At 42.3% G+C, this 26,065-nt stretch overlaps 1 protein-coding gene across 18 annotated transcripts in view; it reads right to left on the bottom strand.

The window, feature by feature from the left end:
- The window catches only part of OTOF (otoferlin), a 547,586-nt gene that overhangs the window by 227,771 nt on the left and 293,750 nt on the right, over window positions 1–26,065 (bottom strand). For 12 of the 18 annotated variants that reach the window (XM_089686080.1, XM_089686077.1, XM_089686076.1 and 9 more), the window contains exon 6: window positions 7,141–7,182. The exons of the other annotated variants lie outside the window; for them this stretch is intronic. In XM_089686080.1, coding sequence (XP_089542206.1) covers window positions 7,141–7,182 — 42 coding nt within the window. The remainder of the gene's footprint in view (window positions 1–7,140; window positions 7,183–26,065) is intronic. 18 annotated transcript variants of the gene reach the window in all.

Here is a 26,065-nt window from a genome sequence, read left to right as displayed (position 1 = left end):
TTAGGGCTGGGTTCAAATTGGCTGCTTTGAATAACTACAAATGAATGATTTTATGATCCTGTTTTGATTCGACAATGCTTACAGAAGCCAGGGTCTATTCAGGGTCTGCCATCTATACTTCAGACATAGGCGTCCGTTTATGACACAGAGAATAGCTGCGATTCAGAGGATCACAGCTATTCTCTGGTCATTCACAGTTTATGACAGTCAGGAGCAGGGGCGGACTGACCATTTGGAAACTCGGGCACTGCCTGAGGGTCCGGGGTCAGTAGGGGGCCCCATGAGATGCCCCTGGTACCTATTTCATAGGCTTTTTTGAGTTTGGGCAAGGACACAGGGGCCCCATGATCCCCTATTGCCCGGGGGCCCCATGAGTTGTCAGTCCGCCCCTGCTCAGGAGATCAGTGGAGAACATGTTCAGCCCTTCACTGGAGATCTGTGTTCTCCCTCCAGATTCTCCAGCCCAGAGCTGGAGAATTGGAGGGACCGCAAACTGAGCAGAGATAATTTACCTCTGTTTAGTAAACTGATCTTTTACTGTAATCTCGCGAGATTATAATAAAAGCAGCCATTTTCCAGCGTTTGCAGACCGTTCTCCCTTCGTTCGGAGAACTGATCTACACCGCTTCATAAAAGGCATTCACAGGAGAACTGTGTTCTCCGAGAATTCCGGAGAACTGAGCAGCGATCATTTACCGCTGGTTCATAAACGGACACCATAGACAGCAGCACATCAACAACAACGTATGTCGCACCTTAAAGAAAAACTAAAGGCAAAACTTTTTGTTTTTTATTTAGATGGAGTGGAGAGGGATTAGAACACCTAGCAGGTTTTTATTGCTATCTGTGTCCCTGTTAAGAAGATTCAACCTCTATATATGTCCTGTTTACCCTTATCATTGAAAATGGAAAATGGAATTTAATAGAAGGGAAATGTTCCAATGGAGACATTAGTCTGGGGAAGAGGCAGGGATTCCCTTAAATTGTAGGGATTCCTGTTTTGGCTACAGTACAGGAAGTGACGATAAATCGCCCCAATGGGATACAGATGACCAAAAAAACTGACAGGGGTTATAACCCTCATTTATTCTCTCCAAAATGAAAGAAAAAAGTTTTGTCTATAGTTCTACTTTATGAAAATTACCCTGAGTTGCCCTGGAATATTGAGGATGATTAAGAAATATAAAAAAAAATTAAACAGCTCACAATTCACTTCTATTACTTGAAGACGCATCACAGGAAAGAGCTCCAGAGTTTTTAAATGTTGGGAACCACTGCTATAAGCTCTCCATTCAAAGCCAATCCTTTCAATATCTGTGTACCCTTATACACAATACATACCAACCTTCCCCCACCAAGAGGAACTCTTGACATATTTTTCATATCTTGGTGAACCTCTACTAAAATTAATTATGCCTACAGTTCATTGTCTAATAGTTTTACACAAAATTCACAAAACTGTAGAACATTTTACATATACGAATACATACTATGGCATACCTTGCATATTTGAAACCCAGAACAGATCATTTTGTACAGCCTTCTGCTCTATAAAACATCATTTCCATAATAATCTTGACATTGAATGAATAATAATAACAGAAAAGAATCACAGAGAGTCAAAATGGTAGTGTTCCCTAACCTTAGCAGTCAGAGTAGGTGTGCCTACTTGCATGGATGGTCAGTGTAGATAGGAGATCAATTCCCCATTGCTTACAGCTTAAGCAACCTCTGCCAACCTTGAAAGGAATCTTAGGTTTCCACGGAACTCTGGTTGAGAAAGGTTGCTATACAGTATGCTAAAGCAGACCATAGATGATGCTACCAATGGTTGCAGGTAAGAAAATACTTGATTCCCCCATCAAGTTTTCCTCCAGCAGAGCTAGTGTGTTCTCCTGGTGGGGAGGTACGGGAAGCTGTCCCTGCTGGAAGAACACAGTGATTGTTGCTAGCGGCTATGTCCACTGCCAATAATCACATACTAGAAATTCGACACCAAGGGCGGACTGACAACTCATGGGACCCCCGGGCAATAGGGGATCATGGGGCCCCTGTGTCCTTGCCCAAACTCAAAAAAGCCTGTGAAAAAGGTACCAGGGGCATCTCATGGGGCCCCCTACTGACCCCGGGCACTCGGGCAGTGCCCGAGTTTCCAAATGGTCAGTCCGCCCCTGTTCGACACACGCTGGTTGTACCCAAGTCAATCGATGGGTCAACTTGGGTACAACCTGCCAATAAATGGATCAAATCTCATATGGTCACTGCTGAACTGGCTGAGATTCAAATCAGCTATGGCCCGCTTAACACTTCACCTTCTGCTGAACAACATAAAAGAGCTTTTTAATTACTCGGCTTACTTGTCAGATGCACCAATGTTTCAGCAATAAAGAGTAACTCCACTTTTCTTGAGAAAAAAAACATTCCCCTCTGGGTGATCTATGTACATTGCAGGGATTTTAACAAACTTTGCTGCAGATTCCTACCTTTTGTTATTCTGAAGATATAGCTTTTTGTTTGTCTTTGTCCATGTGGAAAGTGAATTTATTTGTGAGTGACTTTATAATTATCAGTCAGCTGCTGCACCTGCAGGGCTCTAATGAGGAAAGTGGCAGGGTCTGCATACCTTTAGATATGATTTCCCTTTGGGAGTATCTCACCCAAAATGACATTTATGTTGCAGTGGATTCCAAAAATCTGACTTGTATCTTAGTACAGACTTCTGGAAAAATCAGTAAGCCAATCACACAAGCAGGAAATGACATTTATGGGGAGCGTTCTGTACACCATCTATTTACAGTATTCCTCCAGGTTGCCATATTGCATTGCATTTTACAGAAAATTACAGATTGAAAAGGAAAGGTAATTTTTAATAACATTCAATTACAGTATGACTTGGGTTTCAATTGTATACACTATATTATTATATTATTTTATTTGCTAATTTTTTTCCACTAAAGTGGAGATACCCTTTAAATGTCTTCCTCATTTAGACTGAAGTGGAAATCCTGCAATTCAATGGCGGGGGACTGTCCCTTTGAAACACTCTCCCAACAGGCCATTATACCAGTAACTTGAAGCTGTCCGGAGTGTGGAGTTGCTCGGATATCTTCAATGAAAAACAGTCCAGCCTCAGGAAAACTGCAATCCCAATCCCTAAACCGGGTTGTCGTAAAGATGCTGATCAGCTACCAAGCCAAAAGCCAATCAGAAATAAGTTGGCACATGAGCAGACTTTCCATTTCCAGCAGGATATGATAAGTGCACTTTACAGTGGACATAAGTTCTGCCAATTTGGGGACACAGGTTCACTTTAAAGAATATCTCTAGCCACTGGCCATATCAATCTCTTTCGTGCAATTGTATTGGTATATTATCAACACCAATGTTCACAATCATCGGCACTTTAAGGAGGGCACCCTGAGTGGCCCTGGAACACTGATGATGATTGTGAAATATGAATAAACCATCTAAGAGCCCACAGCACATTTATGACATCTGTTACTTGAAGACATAGCATGGGGCCTCTATGGGGTTTCAATGTTGGAATCAGGGCACACTAAGAGCTCTTCACCTGGAGGATTCTCTGGCAGAGCGTGCTCAGTTACTTGGAGCCTGTACTGTTACCAGTGTCTCTGAAGTGGCCCGGCCTCCACTTCTGCCTATGTGCACATGCTGTGGCAAAGTAGGTAGCTTAGTAATGCTGCACCTGTGATTTTATCAGGCTCAGTGCTACTGAGCTGCACTGAGGATGAAGTGTCCAGTTTTGAGACTCTTGGTGACACCACTATCATGCCTCCATGAGTGCCACCTTGGGAGGCCACCTCAGTTGGTCTCATTAGCGGATTAACCCTAGTTTTGTCCACAGTTAGATTTTCCACTCAGTTTGGCCACCTGCTGTAAAGACAGATTTCTGTACTGTCTGACCTAACCAGACAGACACCAAAATCAGACTAACATCTGAGGAAAATTAGTGTTGGAGCTGGCCAAAAAGACCAATATCCAGGGGCTTGAATACTGTATATATCTGTGTGGTGTGGAAAATCCCTTGTGAGGGTAATCCCATTGTTAAGCAACTTTAATGTTAATAAAATTAGGAAGGAAGCACAAAAACACGCTTTTTGTGTGATTTAGTTTGCTATAAACTCTCCATTTGAAGCTGATCTTTACAATATCTTTAAGCCTTTATACACAATACATACCATCCTTTGTCAACCATTTTTCCCCAAGTGAAACCCTTGACATATTTTTCACATGTTCTGGAGCCGGTGCTAAAAATGACTTACTTACAAAATGCCTACAATTTGTGATCTATTAGTTTGCTCACTAAATTGTAGAATGTTTTAAACATAAGAATAAAAAACATGGCATATTTAGCGCATTTGAAACCCAGAACAGATTATTTTTTTATACCTTCCTGCTTTTCAGTAATAATCGACGTTAAATTAATAATAATAACAAAAAAAAAGTAACTTAGACAGTTAAAATGGTGGTGTCCCCTAAACTTAGGTCAGTGTAGTATGAGATTAATCAGACATTGCTCAAAGAACCCATAGAATGCTCAGGAGGAACTCTGTGGTTCACTGGAACTCTGGTTAAGAAAGGCTATAGAGATATACTAGCAGTTCAACTTCTGTTGAACAATTTAGAAGAGTGTTTCAATGACGCTGCTTACTTGTCAGATACAGCAATGTTTCTGCATTAAAGGCTTCCCACGTTAAGACTGAAATGGAAATCCTGCAACCTACTGGTGGGGTGGACGATCCTTTTGAAATACTCTCCAAACACAAGCTAAATAGCTCACCATGCCAAAAGCCAATCAGAAGAAAGTTGACGTTTGGACAGATTTTACATTTCTGGCAGGATAGGATAAGTACATTGGGCCCCCGGACAATAGGGGATCATGGGGCCCCTGTGTCCTTGCCCAAATTCAAAAAAGCCTATGAAAAAGGTACCAGGGGCATCTCATGGGGCCCCCTACTGACCCCGGGCCCTCGGGCAGTGCCCGAGTTTCCAAATGGTCAGTCCGCCCCTGCTCACCAGCCACTTTATTAGGTACAGCTTGCTAATACATAGTTGCACCCCCTTTTGCCTTCAGAACTGCCTTAATTCTTTGTGGCATATATTCAACAAGGTGTTGCAAACATTCCTCAGAGATTTGGGTCCATATTGACATGAGTTACTGTTGCCTGTCTATCATCTCCAACCTGTCTGCCCATTCTCTTCTGACCTCTGACATCAAAAAGGCATTTCGGACCATTCTCTGTAAACCCTAGAGATGGTTGGGCATGAAAATCCCAGTAGAGCAGCAGTTTTTGAAATACTCAGACCAGCCCGTCTGGCACCAACAACCATGCCACGTTCAAAGTCACTAAAACCCCTCTTCTTCCCCATTCTGATTCTCAGTTTCGTCTTCACCACATCTAGATGCCTAAATGCATTGAGTGTGATTGGCTGCTTAGCAATTTGTGCTGCCAACCAATTGAACAGATATACCTAATAAAGTGGTCATAGAGTGTATGTTCTGACAATACTGGGCTACAGGTTCACTTTAGAGTGTATTTATAGCCAATGTCAGTGAAGCTGAAGTGCAAACGATATGTCTTTTTCTTTGCTTTTGTAGATCAGCAAACCAGTATAAAAATGTTTTCCCATTTAGTAAGAATCATTCACAACAAAACAAACACAGCACTTTATCATCACTCTAAGAAAAAAACTCACACATGTTACTTAAAGGGAACAGTTACAGTTAGAGATGAGCAAATTTAGAGGTAGACCATCCACCGGGTTTCCTTCTCTGCAAATCACAAACCAGCAGATTGACTGGTAAAGGTAAATTTGCTTAGTGGATGCAGTGATAGGGGATCACTTACCTGTAGCCATGAATTTAAATAGTTTTGTTAGATGCCTCTGATGGAAGCTGCTGTTCTCTGAGTCCTGTGTTGCATGTTTGTCATTTGGCAGCGACACCACTTAAACCTGAACAGATTCAGCTTTACCAAAAAATCACAAAGGAGCTAGAGAACTGCAACCTTCCTTGGAAGCTTTTATTTTATGACAAATTCCCTTAAGTAACACTAAAACAATCCACTTATCAGTGTTGGACTTGGGTACGAAAGGCTTGCTACAGAATCATGAACTCCTTTTGGAAGAATATATTTGGGGCTGGTTTCAAATTGGTTGTTTAAATAGTGAAAATTGAAAGATCTCATTATCTTGTTCTGATTCTTACAGAAGCTGGGGTCTATCCAGGGTCTATCAACTATTCTTTAGATGTAACCAAGAGATTATAGACTCTTTGGTGGAATGTTTTCGATCTATTACTAACATCAACATCTTCCAATCATCCAGGCACCTGAGAACATTGATGATAATTGTGCTAAAATATGAATAAACCATCAAAGAGCCCACAGCTTACTGGTGACATCTGACAAATCACATGAGGGCTATGGGGTATGTAAGGATCATGACTCACTAAGGAGCTCTCAACCTATAGGATTCACTGGTAGGGCAAGAGCCCACTGGAGAGCCCACTGGAGAACTCTATGGTTGAGACAGTTCACATGGAGGAGTTCTCTGGAAGTGTTAGGTCCCACTGGGGGACTCCTAGGCAGGGTATGATCAGTTGAGGATATTTTCTTAGTGTTGGGACCTGCTAACTGTCTCTCTGAAAGTGCCAGAACCCAATGGGGTTTTCTAGTAGGACCTCAAATCATAATCCTAGGTGTCTTGGGGGAAGTTCTCTTTTGTAGGTTCATGGCTGACGAAGATTCTCTGGTAGGGTTAGAGCCCCTCTGGGATTTCTCCTAGGGTATATTGATAAACTCTCTGGTGGAGTCAGGATCTATTGAAGCATCCCTGGTAAAGGATACCTTGGGCAAGATTGGAATTTACAGGTGGCTTCCCTGGTAGGGTCTGAGCTCATCTGGGTTCTCTTGTTGGATCAGAATATACTTAAAGATTCTTTGGTAGGGTCAGGGCCCCCTAGAGGATGCCCTAGAAGTCAACTGGTAAATTCTCTGTTACAGCCCATTTAGGTCTTTGCTAGGATCATAAATAAATTAAGAATTTGCTGTCAGTTTCGAAGGCCAGTCCAACACTGATGTTCATGTATCGGAACTACTGAGCACACACAATACATACTTCTCTTTGCCGTCCTTAGCCTTGTTCTTGTCTTTACTTTTACTGTTAACGGAATGTAGACAGGATGTAAAAACATGAGGCATGACCATTAGAAATACAACATCATCAAATAATACAACTAAAGATGAACTCCAGGAAACCACTAAAACAATCTGTGAGTCGCAAATGTTTTCCAGGTAAATTTGCAACTGTGATACAAATATGAATTCTTTCCCAGTTTAATTCAGTTTTTAAACAAAATATAATAGGCAGATGTTGCAGGATTGCAACCTCCTTTTACATGATTCACACAAATGTAACCATTCTTTAAAAGGCATTTTGATAGGGTCAGATTCAGGGGTTTTGAAAACATATAGAAAATTGTAACAAAATGTATTAGCTAGCTGCACAAGATAAATGCCAAAGTAAAAATTGTCTACTAGATCTTTATCGGTAAAGCAAAGGTTAACTGAAAATCTAAGCGCCAGACAAATTTTAAAAATTCCAACCGTAAGTAGTGTATGTCTCTGCATTGTTTTATATTCACTTCCTGCACAGCAGGGCTCAGACTGGGAGTGGAAGGGGAACAATAGCAGCCAATCAGACTTTGCTGCAGTGCACATGTGGACATGCTTTCAGGAGGGTCATATTTTATCAGTGAGCTGCTGACAAATGTAACAGCAGGAAAACTGTGATCTTTAGACAAGGCTCTTACTTAATAAATTAATATGGCCAAAAGGTTCTTTTCAAGCATATCTAAACCCAAGAAATGCAATATATTATAGCTTGTCCTTAGATTTGGTGGTTATTGTTTGATTTCCTACTTCTTTTTTTTCTTTGATCCTGCTGGTAACACACGTCCTGCTCTAGGGTAGCAACATTCACTGTACAGTATTTACTGAGGATAAGTGTTGTCACCCTAGGTCAGGAAGTGATATAGGACTACAGAAGACCCATCTCATCATCTTCATCACATAATGCGGAGGTGTTAAGTAGTCAAAACTGGGAACAATGTAAATGATAATAGTCAGCTTAGGCAGAGAACATCGTAACTTTTCATCCCACAAGATTTCTGATGTGATCGACAGGTATATTTTTTGCAATTATTGAACAGGTATAATAAAATGCTTCCAGTGGTATATTTAGCAGACCTAAATGGAGGAAGAAGAAGTTTATTCTTTGGGTTTACATAGACTTTAAGTAATTTTTATATTGCACTGACAATATGTATGTTGTGAATATGCCGCACTCAGCAAAGGCAGTGAGTTTATGAAACAATGGAGGAAGAGGAGGCAGGTCTGGTGGAAGCTGTTCTTGCTGGAGATCCCTTTGCAGCTACCGATCCCCCACACATACTGTCTGCTGGCAGTAATACAGCTGAACCGGCTGCCCTGTACTTCATTTGTATTAATTATGCTGATGTGTTTTATCTAATCAGCTTACCTGAGCCATTATGCTTTTCTCAATAATAACCCTTCTTGGTTTCTATTTTGTATCTCCTACACCCACCCAATCAATACAGTTTCAATTAAAACCGCTGACTGGGAAATACCTCCTCCATAAATATCAATTTTTTTCATCCTCTGTGGGGGGGGGGGGGGGGGTTATAGAATTATATCTTAATGGATATATATGATTCAATTAAACAGAATCGAAAGTCATATTCCAATATTGTATATGTGGTATAGATTTAGAATGAATCTTGGAGATGGCACACAGTCATGCTCTATAGCTTCTGAAGAGGACCTGTTTTATATATAGGGGAAAGGCAGTCATTTTATGGAGGCATAAGATGGCTTCTCGAAGGCAAGGCTAAATGATTTAAAAGGAAACTCTAGTCCTCTGCATATTTTTAGCCGTACATATGAAGTTGATTGAATCACTATAAGTACCTGTGTGCTTTTCTGTGTACAGATTGTATGTTATATGTATAAAGGGGTGACCAATGGGGGTTCTCTGGTAGGACTTCAAGTCACAACCCTAGTTGTCATGGGGAAATTCTGTTTTGTAAGCCCATGGGTGACAAGGATGCTCTGGTAGGGTCAGGACAAATGGAGGGATCTTTGGTAAAGTTGCAGCTCACTGGCAGGTCCTCTGGTGGGGTCAGAGCTCATATGGAATTTCTCCTAGGGTCTTTTGAAGGAATATCTGATAGAGTCAACGTCCTTGGTATGGTCAGTGCCCACTAGTTCTTGAAACAGAAAAAACACAGTAATTGGCACTGGAGGGGTGTATAACTATGTATTAATAGTCCATTAAAAGTTCATTAAAAGTCCATGTAGGAGACCATTTAGCATTCACGTGGAAGTGCAGGAACAAACAGCAGCATCAGCGGCAGCACCCTTAGAGCAAAGATGAAAAGGAAGCAGAGGGGCCCCAGACTAAGTTCAGCATTAAAATAGGTGCCATCTATTGTGAGTTTCCAATTGTGTGTTTTCAATAAATACCTATTGTAATGCTGCACTTAGTCTGGTGCCCCTCTGCTTCCTCCCCACTAGTTGATACCTTTGGTGGGGTTGGAGTTCACTTGAGGGTTCTCTTATATAGTCAAAGCCTGTATGCATATTCATGCTCTGCCTCCTGATTGTGCCTTCATTATTCTCTAAAAGACCACAAATGAGAAAGCAGTGTATTATTGTCCAGCAGCAGGACCCTCCAAAGAAAAGAGCATCGGCCAAAATGGACGGCATGTGTTTTACTACTTGAATTAGGAGACCACTGATACCACAGCAGTGCAAAATTGGCCAGTAGCAAGACAAGGCTAGGCCAAATTTACTTGAGAGAAAGAGCATAGGCTGGATATATAGAATAAAGATACTGCAAAGGATACAGCAATGTAATATTGGCCAGCAGCAGGGCAGTTTTAATTAGGTCCCTTTCACATCTAGCGATTTAAGATACTGCAAAGGATACAGCAATGTAATATTGGCCAGCATCAGGACAGTTTTAATTAGGTCCCATTCACATCTAACGATTTGGATTTGTGGGAAGAATCGTGATGATCGCACTAACATCGTACTAACATCACGGCAAAACACACAATGTGCATTTAGGTGCCATACATTCTTAATAGCACCCAAAATGTGGTGTGATTTTGCCACAATTTGTGCGCAACAGATATACGTGGAAACCGCAGCAAAACATGCACGAAGAAATTACGCAAAGCCCAAAAAGGTACATGAGCTTTTTTTGCACAACAAACCCTCATAGGGCATCCCATTCAAGTAAATGGGCTGCCTTAGGTGCGACACTCGAAAACACGTAAATCACCCACAAAAAATTGCGAGCAGGAATGTAAATTGTGCAAATTGTGAATGGAGAATTAGAGATAATAGGTCTAACTGATGTATGCCTAAATCTACTTTATCTATGGGGATTGGGGGTGTGATAAATGTGTGTGATTTAACTTTATTAGGTACACCTTGCTAGTGCTGGGTTGGATCCACTTTTGCCTTCAGGACTGCCTTAATTCTTCATGGCATAGATTCAACAAGGTGTTGAAAACATTCCTCAGAGATTTCGGTCCATATTGACTTGAGTTACTGTTGTCTTTCTATCATCTCGAACTAGTCTGTCCATTCTCCTCTGACATCAGCAAGGCATTTTCATCCACACAACTGCTGCTCACTGGATATTTTCTCTCTTTCGGACCATTCTTTATAATCCCTAGAGATGGTTGTGCGTAAAAATCCCAGTAGATCAGCGGTTATTGAAATACCAGCCTGTCTGGCACCAACAACCATATCACGTTCAAGGTCACTTAAATCCTCTTTTCTTCATCATTCTAATGCTCAGTTTGAACTTCAGCAAATCATCTTCACCACGCCTAGATGCCTAAATGCATTGAGTTGCTACCATGTGATTAGCTGGTTAGCAATTTGTGTTAACAAGCACTTGAACAGGCGAACCTAAAAAAGTGGCCGGTAAGTGTATATCCTGTATTATAGCAATAATAATAGAATGTGAGGTGGTTTAGGTGCATACTGTTCTTGTACTTAGCTTTTCCCCCAATAGCCCTGCATTGTAAGTGGGGATGCTGAGGGACCACCCACAACCTGGAGCATCAAGGAGAAGAGTTGAGCACCAGCTGCCTGCGTTGTGAGGGATAAGTAGAAGTCCTTATTTCTGGTATGCTAGTCATAAATAATCATGATGTGTATGGGAAACAAAAAGAGGGCGCATGGGCCTAGTGCATTACCTTTAAAAATGAGATTTATTTATAAATAGTAAAATACTCACAAGAGAAATAAAATCAAATGCAAAGCATGTCACAAGGGATGCAATGTGGTCCAAAAACCCCTGAAGGTGGTCTGGTGGGGGACTGCAGACCTCTAGATAGCTGGTGGCTGACGTGTTTCGAGGTTGTCTCTGATTAAGATGTACAACCTCGAAACGCGTCAACCACCAGCTAGAGGTCTACAGTCTCCCACCACACCAGCTTCAGGGGTTTTGGACCACATTACATCCTTTGTGACATGCTTTCCATTTGATTTTTGTATTTCTCTTGTGAGTATTTTACTATTTATAAATAAATATAATTTTAAAAGGCAATGCACTAGGCGCCCTCTTTTTGTTTCCCATATACAGTTATCTTTGGATTTCCCTGGTCCGTTGAGGGCAGCAAGTCTTGCATTCCTTTCTTACTCATGTTTGGATATTGACATTGTGGAGTCCACTGTCCAGCTCAGGAGCACATGCATTCGGCTGCTTTTTTCTTCTTTCCATAAATAATCATGATCCCTTACAGTGCAGGGGGGAACCTGCTACAAGGGAATTTTTTTTTTGTTTCCCATGAGTTGAACTTTAAAGCTGACCACCTTAAATTTATTTTTTAATCCAAGCAGTACTTGACTGTGACCTGGTATCAGCCTATTGCATTCCCCTACACCTAAGAGCTCATAACTGGAAGAAGACAACAGACAGAGAGATTAGTTACTACAGCTACTACTTGTTCTTTGAATGTCCAGTCACAGGGTAGGGAGAACATGACCTGCAGAGAACAATCGGGTGACCAGGGGCGGACTGACCATTCGGAAACTCGGGCACTGCCCGAGGGCCCGGGGTCAGTAGGGGGCCCCATGAGATGCCCCTGGTACCTTTTTCATAGGCTTTTTTAAGTTTGAGCAAGGACACAGGGGCCCCATGATCCCCTATTGCCCAGGGGACCCATGAGTTGTCAGTCCGCCCCTGATCGGGTCCCTTGTGCTGTGTGGCAGAGCTGTGTAGATCTCAGGAATGGGTGGACAGAAGTACAACTCCAATCCTTTGGCAGGTAAAACAGCTCCCATATATGCATTTAAGCTATTTTTCAGCTTTAACTATACAATGAATCAACTCCTTGTCTACTGCAGAGTGTTATTCCCTGTTAATGGTGTAAAATTCTACTCTTTAATTGTGCTAAGATGACAGTTGCTGTTACAGGCGGGTTCATTCCATTATTTTTTTCTGCTCATTGAGAAAAAGAGGATTAATCCGTGGCTCCAAAGTGACGTTCTAATGAAATTTAATTGGGTTACTTTGGATTATAATTAAATGAGGTGGTTGGGAACCGCTGAACAGTGGAAGAGAGTAGTCAGATGATTGTGTGGGAGTATGAGAACTCGGCACAACGATTCTACGTCTGATTTTATTTAGAATCTCTACTCTGTTCCCCACTGCTCAGCCTCCGGCCAAAGGGGCTTCGTTAAAAGGGATCTGTCAGATAAATTAGCAGAAAAAAATATTAGAAGCAAGAACACTTCCTATGGCAGACGATGGACAGATTCATTAATTGGCAGCCTGCAACTGGGAAATATTCAGACTAAGTTTATTTGTGGCTGTTCTTATATGATATTTTTATGTCAGAAATGTTGAAGGTTTAAAGCTTAAAGCACAACTATGGGCTGCTTTTAAATGTTTGCATGCAGTGGACCCACCTTCACCCTCTCATTGTCTTGTCTTGCCTTGCATTGTAGCACAATTCATTGCCTTTATCTGCTGCTTCTACCTTCTCCAGTCTGAGCTCTTTTGTAGAGGGACTTCAAGGGTATAATACCAGGTTTTTGGACTATCCACCATTTTTTTTTCAACTAAGACATCAGTGGACATGATTAAATATGACTTTGAAACCTTAGAAACAGCACTGGCTTACAGCAAAAGTTAGGAAATCATATCGTAAGAAAAATGTTCTTGCATAGCCTCACGCCGTGGTTTGTGAGGGTATATTTGCAGGTAAAACACCTATGGAGGTGAAGAAAGGAACAGCTGGCTTAGCTGATCATCATTGAGGGATCCATGGGGAAGGATCTAACCTTTTGCCAGGTCAAGGAGTTTGCTTGCAGTGTTATAATGCCCTCTGCTGGAGCATGTCGATGATCACAGCAGACTCCTACCAAAATTAAGTATCGTGGAAAAGAAAAGCGGAAATTGCAATTCAATGTTTCTAAATTTAAAATAATGCACCTAGGGAAAAAGAATTCCTTGAGAGTACAACATTGGGGGTACATTGTTGGCCAGCACTACAGAAGAAAAGGACTTGGGCGTACTTATTTCAGATGATTGCAAAATGAGCAAACAGTGTGGCCAGGCCGTGGGGAAAACGAATAGAACTCTAGGATGTATCACTAGAGGGATCACCAGAAGGAGGAAGGAGGTCCCGATTCCTCTATATAGATCTTTATATCACTACAGGGGTCTCCAGCAGGAGGAAGGAGGTCCTGATTCCCCTATATAGATCTTTATAACACTAGAGGGGTCACCAGCAGGAGGAAGGAGGTCCTGATTCCTCCATATAGATCTTTATATCACTAGAGGGGTCACCAGCAGGAGGAAGGAGGTCCTGATTCCCCTATATAGATCTTTATATCACTAGAGGAGTCACCAGCAGGAGGAAGGAGGTCCTGATTCCTCTATTTAGATCTTTGGTCAGCTCCAGGAAGATCAAAGAAGGTGTAAAGTTCCCTGTGAGTACTGTTACAATTAGAAGACGCCTATGTGAAGCCAAGCTATCTGCAAGAAGCCCCCGCAAAGTCCCATTGTTGAAAAAAAGATGTGCTGAAGTGGTTACAATTTGCCAAAGAGCACATTGACTGGCCTAAAGAGAATGGCGCAACATTTTGTGGACTGATGAAAGTAAGATTGTTCTTTTTGGGTCTAAAGGCCGGAGACAGTTTGTCAGACGACCCCCAAACACTGAATTCAAGCCACAGTACACTGTGAAGACAGTGAAGCATGGTTGTGCAAGCATCATGATATGGGGATGTTTCTCATACTACGGTGTTGGGCCTATTTATCGCATACCAGGGATCATGGATCAGTTTGAATACATCAGAATACTTGAAGAGGTCATGCTGCCTTATGCTGAAGAGGAAATGCCCTTGAAATGGGTGTTCCAACAAGACAACGACCCCAAACACACCAGTAAACGTGCAACAGCTTGGTTCCAGACCAACAAGATTGACGTTATGGAGTGGCCAGCCCAATCCCCGGATCTTAATCCAATAGAAAACTTGTGGGGTGACATCAAAAATGCAGTTTCTGAGGCAAAACCAAGAAATAGAGAAGAACTGTGGAATGTAGTCCAATCATCCTGGGCTGGAATACCTGTTCACAGGGGCCAGAAGTTGGATGACTCCATACAACACAGATGTACAGCAGTTCTCAGAAACAGTGCGACTACAACCAAATATTCATTAAGTCATTCAAAGGAAAGCAAAATCTTCAAACATTTTTCAGTTTATATAGTGAATGTTTGAGTTTGTAAAGAAGAATACAAACACTGCTATTTTTTTGAACAGTCTAATATTCACTTTTCTTCAATTTATTTAGAGGAACAACCCAAATTTGATATATTTTTCTTCATGTTTTGATTTGGAATAGAATGTGTCGTGTTCCCAATGCATTTGTGTGTATGGAAATAAAAGCTATTAGAAGGATTTTGAGCTTTATTCACTTTTTTCAACACACTGCTATTATTTTGAACACAACTGTATATACAGTATATATATACATACATACACGTGATTTTGCACAGGAGGACCGACCTGTAGCAGTAAAACTTCTATATGGCAGATTTAAAGTGGTTAACACAACAAAATGGACTAAGCTCTTCAGGATACCAGCCAGTACCCCCCATTTCCTGCACTCTCAGCTGACTCCCAAGCTCCCAGAGGGATGACAGCAGCCCACAGGCTCTAGGATCTCTCACATAGTCTGTATTCACAAATGTCTTCAGACAAATGGATGCCTCCTTCCAATATCTTCCAGACACCTCTACCAGTGATCCCAGACCAAATCCAACAAGAGACAGTCCCTCAGTCAGCTTCCAGGCCTCTCAGTTAGCCCAGTTAGCTCACGAAAAGCAAGCACAAGGCAACATTGCCCAGAGAACAACAAGCCCTTTAGGCTGGACTCCTCTCCACTATCAGACAAGAAGACTCTAGATCTCAGACTATTTATACCCATTTCCCAGCAGCCACCTGTGCAGGACTCACAAAGATTGGCTGGGACTGCATAAATATTTATGCTGTCCATTTACATTACTCCACATCTATGTTCCAGACATGGGCGGACTGACAAATCATGGGGCCCCCGGGCAATAGGGGATCATGGGGCCCCTGTGTCTTTGCCCAAACTCAAAAAAGCCTATGAAAAAGGTACTAGGGGCGTCTCATGGGGCCCCCTACTTACCCTGGGCCCTCGGGCAGTGCCCGAGTTTCCAAATGGTCAGTCCGCCCCTGGTTCCAGAATCATCCAAGTGGCTCTGGAGATACATAGGGAGATCAATTAAATCTGCAGCCTGTGAGACACAGAGTAAACCCTAAATACACAAATACAGCTGTACTGACTATAGTGAGTTAAGCTAAATTTACTTAACAGCAAAAATGCAGCTTCAGTTGATACAGTGAGCCAGGACTAAATCTATCTACGCCTAGCACCTGTTTAGAAGGGTGCTACAATTAAATATAGTGAAATGAAATATAGAATGAACTCATTGGTCTGATACTCTGCTTTTTTCTTCTAACAGCACGCTCTTTGCACTGTAGCACAATTGATTGGCTCCTTGTGCTGACCCGAGCAGCTGCCATAATCATTTGCAGGTGGGCAGTCTTGGATCAACCACTTGTTTTTACTGTCCTTCTGCTGCCTGTGTAAACCTAGCCTAAAGGGAATCTGCACGCAGTGCACCCAACTGTGCCTGTAATTACTGACCATCTCTTGTAGCATACTCATCATCTCTGACCATAGCTTGTAGTATGCTCGTAATTGCTGACCATCTCTTGTAGCATGCTTGTAATCTGTTACTATCTCCTGTAGCATTTTCATCATCTCTGACCATCATATTTAGAATGCTCATAATCACTGACCATCTTTTGCACCATACTCATCATCTCTGACCATCACTTGCAGCATCTCTGACCATCTCTTGTAGCATGCTCATAATCTGTTACCACATCTTGTAGCATACTCATCATCCCTGACCATCACTTGTAGCATGCTCTTCATCTCTGACCATCTCATGTATCATGCTCTTTATCTCTGACCATCTCATGTTGCATACTCATCATCTCTGCCCATCACTCGTAGCGTCTGTGACCATCTCTTGTAGCATGCTTGTAATCTCCGACCATCATTTATAGCATGCTCGTAATCTCTGACCATCATGTGTAGCATGCTCGTAATATCTGATCATATCTTGCAGCATGCTTGTAACCTGTGGCCATCTCCAGTATCAGGATCATAATCTGTGACCATCTCCTGTAGCATGGTCAAAATCTGTGACCATCTTTTGTAGCATGCTCATAATCTGTAATCTCTTGTAGCATACTAATCATCTCTGACCATCACTTGTAGTTTACTCATCATTTCTGACCATCACTTGTAGCATCTCTTGTAGCATACTAATCATCTCTGACCATCACTTGTAGTTTACTCATCATTTCTGACCATCACTTGTAGCATCTCTGACCATCTCTTGTATCATGCTCGTAATCTGTTACCATCTCCTGTGGCATACTCACCATCTCTGATCATCACTTGTAGGATGCTCATCATCTCTGACCATCTCTTGTAGCATGCTCGTAATCTGTTACCACCTCCTGTAGCATACTCATCATCCTTGACCATCACTTGTAGCATGCGCTTCATCTCTGACCATCTCTTGTTGCATACTCGTAATCTGTTACCATCTCCTGTAGCATACTCATCAACTCTGATCATCACTTGTAGCATACTCATCGTCTCTGACCATCACTTGTAGCATCCCTGACCATCTCTTGTAGCATTCTCGTAATCTCCGACCATCATTTATAGCATTCTTGTAATCTCTGACCATCATGTGTAGCATGCTCGTAATCTCTGATCATCTCTTGCAGCATGGCCATCTCCAGTAGCAGGATCGTAACCTGTGGCCATCTCCAGTAGCAGGATCGTAACCTGTGACCATCTCCTGTAGCATGGTCGTAATCTGTGACCATCTTTTGTAGTATGCTCATACTCTGTGACCATCACTTGTAGTTTACTCATCATTTCTGACCATCACTTGTAGCATCTCTGACCATCTCTTGTAGCATGCTCGTAATCTTTATCTATCTCTTGTAGCACAATCATCATCCTTGACCATCACTTGTAGCATGCTCTTCATCTCCAACCATCATGTGTAGCATGCCTGTAATCTCTAACCATCATTTGTAGCATGCTTGTAATTGCTGACCATCTCTTGTAGTATGCTTGGAATCTCTGTCCATCTCTTGTAGCATACTCATCATCTCGGACCATCTCTTGTAGAATGCTTGTAATCGCTGACCATCTCTTCTAGCATACTCATCATCTCGGACCATCTCTTGTAGCATGCTTGTAATCGCTGACCATCTCTTGTAACATGCTTGGAATCTCTGTCCATCTCTTGTCACATACTCATCACCTCGGACCATCTCTTGTAGCATGCTTGTAATCGATGACCATCTCTTGTAGCATGCTTGGAATCTCTGTCCATCTCTTGTAGCATACTCATCATCTCGGACCATCTCTTGTAGCATTCTTGTAATTGCTGACCATCTCTTGTAGCATGCTTGGAATCTCTGCCCATCTCTTGTAGCATACTCATCATCTTGGACCATCTCTTGTAGCATTCTTGTAATCACTGACCATCTCTTGTAGCTTTCTTGGAATCTCTGTCCATCTCTTGTAGCATGCTCATCACATCGGACCATCTCTTGTAGTATTCTTGTAATCGCTGACCATCTCTTGTAGCTTGCTTGAAATCTCTGTCCATCTCTTGTAGCTTGCTTGAAATCTCTGTCCATCTTTTGTAGCATACTCATAACCTCGGACCATCTCTTCTAGCATGCTTGTAATCGCTGACCATCACTTGTAGCTTGCTTAGAATCTCTGTCCATCTCTTGTAGCATACTCATCATCTCGGACCATCTCTTGTAGAATGCTTGAAATCGCTGACCATCTCTTGTAGCATGCTTGAAATCTCTGTCCATCTCTTGTAGCATACTCGCCATCTCGGACCATCTCTTGTAGCATTCTTGTAGTCGCTGACCATCTCTTGTAGCATGCTTGGAATCTCTGTCCATCTCTTGTAGCATACTCATCATCTTGGACCATCTCTTGTAGCATTCTTGTAATTGCTGACCATCTCTTGTAGCATGTTTGGAATCTCTGTCTATCTCTTGTAGCATACTCATCACCTCGGACCATCTCTTGTAGCATGCTTGTAATCACTGACCAGCTCTTGTAGCTTGCTTGGAATCTCTGTCCATCTCTTGTAGCATGCTTGTAATCGCTGACCATCTCTTGTAGCATGCTTGAAATCTCTGTCCATCTCTTGTAGCATACTCGCCATCTCGGACCATCTCTTGTAGCATTCTTGTAGTCGCTGACCATCTCTTCTAGCATGCTTGGAATCTCTGTCCATCTCTTGTAGCATACTCATCATCTCGGACCATCTCTTGTAGCATTCTTGTAATTGCTGACCATCTCTTGTAGCATGCTTGGAATCTCTGTCTATCTCTTGTAGCATACTCATCACCTCGGACCATCTCTTGTAGCATGCTTGTAATCACTGACCAGCTCTTGTAGCATGCTTGTAATCACTGACCAGCTCTTGTAGCTTGCTTGGAATCTCTGTCCATCTCTTGTAGCATGCTTGTAATCGCTGACCATCTCTTGTAGCATGCTTGAAATCTCTGTCCATCTCTTGTAGCATACTCATCACCTCAGACCATCTCTTGTAGCATGCTTGTAATCCCAGACCATCTTCTGCTGCACATCAGCATTCTCTGACAACTTTTTGTAGCACAATATTCATGGAACTTCATGTGCAACCCTTTGGTCCTTCTCTCCTGAAGCTGATGCTAGCTGGTAGAGGGGAACTTATAACATGACTGGACCAGAGTGGCTTGAATCTAGGAAATGTATGCATCTTTCTTCCACCGGTTACTTATTACAGATGTTAGAAGGAGGGAGGGATTGTTTTTAAAATTAGTGATATCCTGGATTTCAGATTTAAAATATTGCAGTATGGGCTTGTTCACACTAGCAGTTGGGAGGCAGTAAAGCCCCGTGGTTGAGCCACACTTTACCCCCAACCGCTACCCCCTTTAGCCGCAGAGGCGGTGGCTGGAGGCGTATACATGCCGTGGCCATGACGCTTTGCTTCACAGGAATTATCCCCTGCAATGCATGTGGTTGCAGTACATTAGTGTGGGCATCAAGGGGATTAAAGCTGGCAGTGAGCATGAAGCCTGTCAAATGCTCTTCAGAGAGCACTGCTAGTGTGAATGAGCTTTAAAAGAATATTCTTTTTTTTTTCCTGCAGAACTTCAGATTAATCTGCTGTGTGATGTGCTTTCAGCTGGATTGGCTCTGCAGTGCTGTCACTGGGTTTTAAAGGAAATTTTGAACACAAAACTCCCTTCCCCCGCCTCTCCCGCCTCCCCGATCTTTTCCTGCGCCATCAGCGATTTTCTGTGTACTATCTCTGCCTGAGCGCTGTGCAGATGGCGTGTTCAAACAAACTTTCTGTTTCTCTCTCCCTGCACAGCAGGCGTTCACCTGTCTGCCAAATTAACCCAGCACGCGGCGGCTGTATCCTAACAAGCTCGTTAGTCCATTGTTCAGTTAGAAGACGCGGAACGTTGAGAGACCGTGAACGCACCCAGCGTCCCCTCTCTGTGACTAATGCAGGCCATACACGAGTCAAATTCTGAACGAATTTTCTTTAGAAAATCGGAAATTTTGTGTGTTTTGTAATGTGATGGTGCCACCATTGATTTAGAAATTGAACCAACCAAGCCTTCAATTTCTCCTTGTATTGCTACAGAAAATAATTTTCGTGGCCAAGAATTTTCTTTTCTTTCCAGATCACAGATTTATATTTCTAGCATGATCTCCCATCATTGACTCGAAATTCGTTAATTTTTCAACAAATTTCCAACATGATTGATCACTCAAATTCAATGGTCACACGAAAATTGTCCATTTCCACAACCCACTAATGGTGCAAAATTCAAACAAAAATTCTTAAAAAAGATTTTTGACAGAAAATTCTTTCGTAATTTGACCCGTCTATGGCCGGCTTTGGTCTGCGTAGGTCAGTGTGATCTATATACGGACTGCCAGGAATTTAATATTTGTGTTAGGGTTTTTTCACACTGGTGGTCAGGGGTTGGTAAAACATGCTTCTGAGCCACTATTTTATCATCCCCTGCCCACCCACCCAATTGCTAACTTTTCAGCGGGCATGTGTGCATTGCTATGAACCAGCAAACACAAATGCTCCTGCGCTTGGGGATGGACTCAATGCAGGCTACAACCACATTAAGAATGTCCTGGAACATGCACACCTTGCTGCCCTCAAATGGACCGGGGAAATCTAAATATACTGAATGTGGAAAGAACAAGGCCTAGTGCATTACCATAAAAAATGTTTAATAAGAAATAAAATAGGTGTTGTACTCACAATTGAGAATAAAGTCAAGGCACGTCATAAAAGAACAGCTGGGTCAACACCGCGCTGAGTAACAGTCCGCAATGGGGAGTGTAGACATCCAATAGGCTGACGCGTTTCGAGGACTTGTCTCTTCCTCAGGGCTCTTTTATGATGTGCCTTGACTTTATTGTCGTTTGTGAGTACAACACCTATTTTATATCTTATTAAACATTTTTTATGGTAATGCACTAGGCCTGTGCGCCCTCTGTTTGTTCTTTCCTCATGTGTGCATTGCTACCTGTCTTAAAGCGCCCTTAGAGCAAACCTGAACACATGGTCAATACATCTACAATCCATCTAAAAGCACATGTACACAAACCCTTAAGGGATATCTTAACCCAAAAACAAAAACGTCATATAATGCAGCCTACCGTTTCTTGGATGTGGCGGCTGCATTCATTTTCTTTGATTTCAAGCTGAGAACAATTTCAGCAAGTACAGTAAAAAATTGCTGATCCTGCCAAAAATGCAGTGTCCTTGTAACTTCCTGTGTACTTAACTAATTCTTCAAACCATGGTATCAGTCTTCCTAGCTGTCTTCTGAGAACTAAAAAACACCTAATTTCTCTGTAATGACGTTCCGTATGTAGCACTACCCCCACAGGAGTTGCAATAAATTTGGGTTCCCCTATAGTCCTGCACAGCCAGGCAACACACATTTCCTTCACTCATACTTGCATTAGGAGACAGAAACCAGTCCTTGAGCTTTGTTTTATTAGGGGGTTTAGAACTTGGAAGGGGTAAAGGGTATATGGGATGCCCAAGGCTATGGCAACAGAAGATAAACTACTTAGCAACTATGTACAAGTCTTTACAGCAAGGTTTCTCTTCTGGAGGGCTAGCCAGCATCTCCTGTAGTACCACCCCAGACCCCAGATGACTCCTCTCCTCATCCAGCTATACTGGGTGAATGCCTGGGCAGGGGATCCAGTGCCTGCCACTACAGAGTGACACATGCCTGGGTAAGATAACAAATCCAGTTCCCCATTAGAGTGCTCCTTTCTCCTTACTGGCCCAGGGGGTGCAGGTTTACTCACTTGGTCCTTCTCCTGTGTTGCCGGTGGGTGTCTGCTAACAGGCCTTCTAGCTGGCCCGCTCCTTCCCTGCCACACAGGCGGACCTCTCTCAGGGGGCCAGTGAAGTCCAAGCTTTCCACCTTCCAAGTTCCATTGCCTGCAGGTGAGCCCCTCTCCATCTGGCCCTCCTCACAGGCTCCTGCATCCAGCCTCACATCATTTTCTCTTTTCCACCTCTCCCTCCAACTATTCTGCTGCTGAGCAGGCTCTTTTACTTTTAAGAGTTGTCTTGGCCCCTTGCCAAGCCTCCTGTTGGGGATTGGCCAGGTTTCCTCAAGAGTACAAGCCAGCCACTCCTCAGATCCATCCACTGCCTCTAGACCTTCCTCCAAAGCTCTAGAGCAGGGGGAAATTTTAGAGGGGCTGGCCTGCAGAGCCTCTCAGCCTTGATCACGATTTGACCTCCTGACTATTACACCCAGGCTGCTACTCAGCCCTCCTCTCTAACAATCAGGACTCTAGCTCCCCCTAGCTAACTAGGAAGGCGCTACATGTAGCTCTAACATACCTGTCCTAGGGTGACAACACTGCTCTTCCATAGATACAGTGCAGTAAGCGTTGTCACCCTAGGACAGGCAGTGTGCTACTGGTATGATCACCAGGTGAAAAAGGGGGAAACAGCCTACAAAGAAGAAAACAAGCTCATCTAAATACTGAAAGAAAAGCTACCATATATTAAAGTGTTACTAAACCCAGGACCCTGCATTCACTATATCTGGTGTCCCACAGTACGCAGAACATGGAAATGCAATTATTTTAGTAAATATAAACTGCTAAATACCTTTTCTCACCAGCAGTTAGAGCAGTCTTGTGACTTCTATCAGTGTCCAGCAAAGCACTGGTTAATCTTGTAGGAGGGGTATTATTTCTGCTCTAGGAGGATGCAGAACCCTTGACCTCTGTCTGGACAGTGCTAGATTGGCCCTGTGCTGATCACATACACTCTCCCAAGAAAAAAAAAGTTCTCTAGCAATACACACCAAACTGAGCATGTGTAGAGTGACTCCACACGATATGTCTTATAAGAGGGGGACACTGGAAGAAGGGAAGGATCAGAGAAGTCAGGATCGAACAGCATTTTTACACAATTCAGAGGATTAACCCCTTAGCCAGCACGCTTTACTACATATACAGACTGATTTTCCTGTTGTGGGTTTAGTAACACTTTAAGTGCTTGTTGTTGGACTTAGGTATGCTTTAACTGCTTGCAGTCTGCACACTGTAGCTTTACTGCTACAGTGCGGCCCCGCTGCTTTGGATCACGTATATATGCATGATGCAGCATTTCCAGGTAGGGGCTCGCGGTGAACCCACCTGCCCCCCCTGCTGTGCTGCCAATTGCTACATCAAAAGCTGATCAGCAGGTCCCAGCTAATGATTTAGAGCCGGGCCCCCACTGATCAGCTGAGCGAATGTCAGAAGAGAGCCCTCTGTTGGTAAACAACACAGGGCTCTCTATAGACAGCAGCAATGTGTCAGTTCTTTCCTCCCTGCAAAGCAGGGAGTAAAAACAGGCACATCGCTCAGTAAAAGCAGCACACACTACACACAGGTAACATTGATAATCACACAGTTAACCCTTTGATTGCCCCTAGATTCTAACCCCTTTCCCAGCCAGTGTCATTAGTACAGTGGCAGAGTATAGTATTATCACTTATCACTGTGTTAGTGCCACTGGAGATGTCAGTGTCATTTAGTCAGTTCCCAGAAAGGGTCAGTTAGTGTCAGATTGCCTGCTGCACAGTCCCACTATAAATCGCTGATCGTCTCCATTACTAATATAAACAAATAAATAAATAAAAATTCTGGTATATACACCATGATTTGTAGGCACAATAACTTTCATGAAAACCAATTGTTATACACTTATTGGGATTTTTGTCTTACCAAAAACATGTAACAGAATACATTTTGGCCTAAATTTGAGGATTTTTTTTTTTATATATTTTATAACAGAAAGTAAAAAATCTAATTTATTTCAACATTTGTGGTCTTTTTTCATTTATATAATAAAAAATAATACCCCGGTGGCTATCAAATACCACCAAAAGAAAGCTCTATTGGTGTGAAAAAAATGATTAAAAAATGTCACTTAGGTACAGCATTGCATGACTGCGCAATTGCCGGTTAGAGTAGCATAGTGCTGAATAAAAAAAAATGGGCTGGTCATGAAGGGGGTAAAATCTGCTGGAGTTGAAATCGTTAAAGAGGAATGCCAGAGTAAGGCATGAACAGAACCTCTCTTACATTCTAATCCTAGCTTTGTCACTGGTGGAGAAATTTCTCCTAACCTACTGTGGTACCACAAGGCTATGAAGTGAAGGACAGAAGCAGTAATAAATACCTCAACGGAGTTTTAACCCTCTATTCAAAATATAAGTTTTAGCTGGAGATCCACTTGATTACTTTTTCATTGGAAAAGTTTATCTCCCCCATTTAATGTTTCTGCAGCCTGAGTCTAACTTAAAACCACTGATTTTAACAAAACTGGTGCTTTTAATCAAACATATTCCGAACACTGAACGTTTTTAGCCCTGAACATAGTTACATAGTTACTCTGGCTGAAAAAAGACAAATGTCCATCTAGTTCAACCATAAAAAAATAATAATAATCCTATACCCACAGTTGATCCAGAGGAAGGCAAAAAACCCAGCTAAGCATGATCCAATTTGCTCCTGCAGGGAAAAAATTCCTTCCTGATCCCCCGAGAGGCAATCAGATATTCCCTGGATCAACTTTACCTATAAATGTTAGTATCCAGTTATAGTCTGTGAATCTAGGAAAGAATCCAGGACTTTTTTAAAGCAATCCACTGAGCTGGCCAGAACCAACTCTTGAGGGAGTCTATTCCACAATTTCACAGCTCTCACTGTGAAGAAGCCTTTCCGTGTTTGGAGATTACATTTCTTTTCCTCCAGATGTAAAGAGTGCCCCCTTGTCCTCTGTGATGTCCTCAGGGTGAATAACTCTACACCGAGTTCACTATATGAACCACTGATGTATTTATACATGTTGATCATATCTCCCCTTATGTATTATACATGGAGATCATATCCCCCCTTATGTATTATACATGGAGATCATATCCCCCCTTATGTATTATACATGGAGATCATATCCTCCCTTATGTATTTATACATGGAGATCATATCCCCCCTTATGTATTATACATGGAGATCATATCCTCCCTTATGTATTTATACATGGAGATCATATCCCCCCTTATGTATTATACATGGAGATCATATCCTCCCTTATGTATTTATACATGGAGATCATATCCCCCCTTATGTATTATACATGGAGATCATATCCCCCCTTATGTATTATACATGGAGATCATATCCCCCATTATGTATTATACATGGAGATCATATCCCCCCTTATGTATTATACATGTTGATCATATCCCCCCTTATGTATTATACATGGAGATCATATCCCCCCTTCATCTCCTCTTCTCAAGAGAGAATAAATTCAGTTCCTCTAATCTTTCCTCATAGCTGAGCTCCCCCATGCCTCTTATCAGTTTGGTTGCCTTCTCTGTACTTTCTCCAGTTCCCCAATGTTCTTTTTGTGAATTGGTGCCCAAAACTGAACTGCATATTCCAGATGAGGTCTTACTAATGATTTGTACCGGGGTAATATGATATCTCTCTCTGGAGTCTATACCTCTTTTAATACAAGATAGGATTTTGCTCGCTTTAGAAACCACAGCTTGGCATTGCATGCCATTATTAAGCTTGTGATCTACCAGAACCCCCAGATCCTTCTCCACCATTGATTCCCCCAGTTGTACCCCCCTAGTATGTATGATGCATGCATATTCTTAGCCCCCAAGTGCAGAACCTTACATTTATCAACATTAAACCTCATTTGCCACATAGTTGC

This window comes from Staurois parvus, unplaced genomic scaffold (genome assembly GCF_062004578.1).
Source record: "Staurois parvus isolate SC_StPar_1 unplaced genomic scaffold, SC_StPar_1.0 ptg000390l, whole genome shotgun sequence".
NCBI classification, from domain to species: domain Eukaryota; kingdom Metazoa; phylum Chordata; class Amphibia; order Anura; family Ranidae; genus Staurois; species Staurois parvus.
Note: the sequence above shows the minus strand (reverse complement) of the source record. Positions and strands in the feature narration are given on the sequence as shown.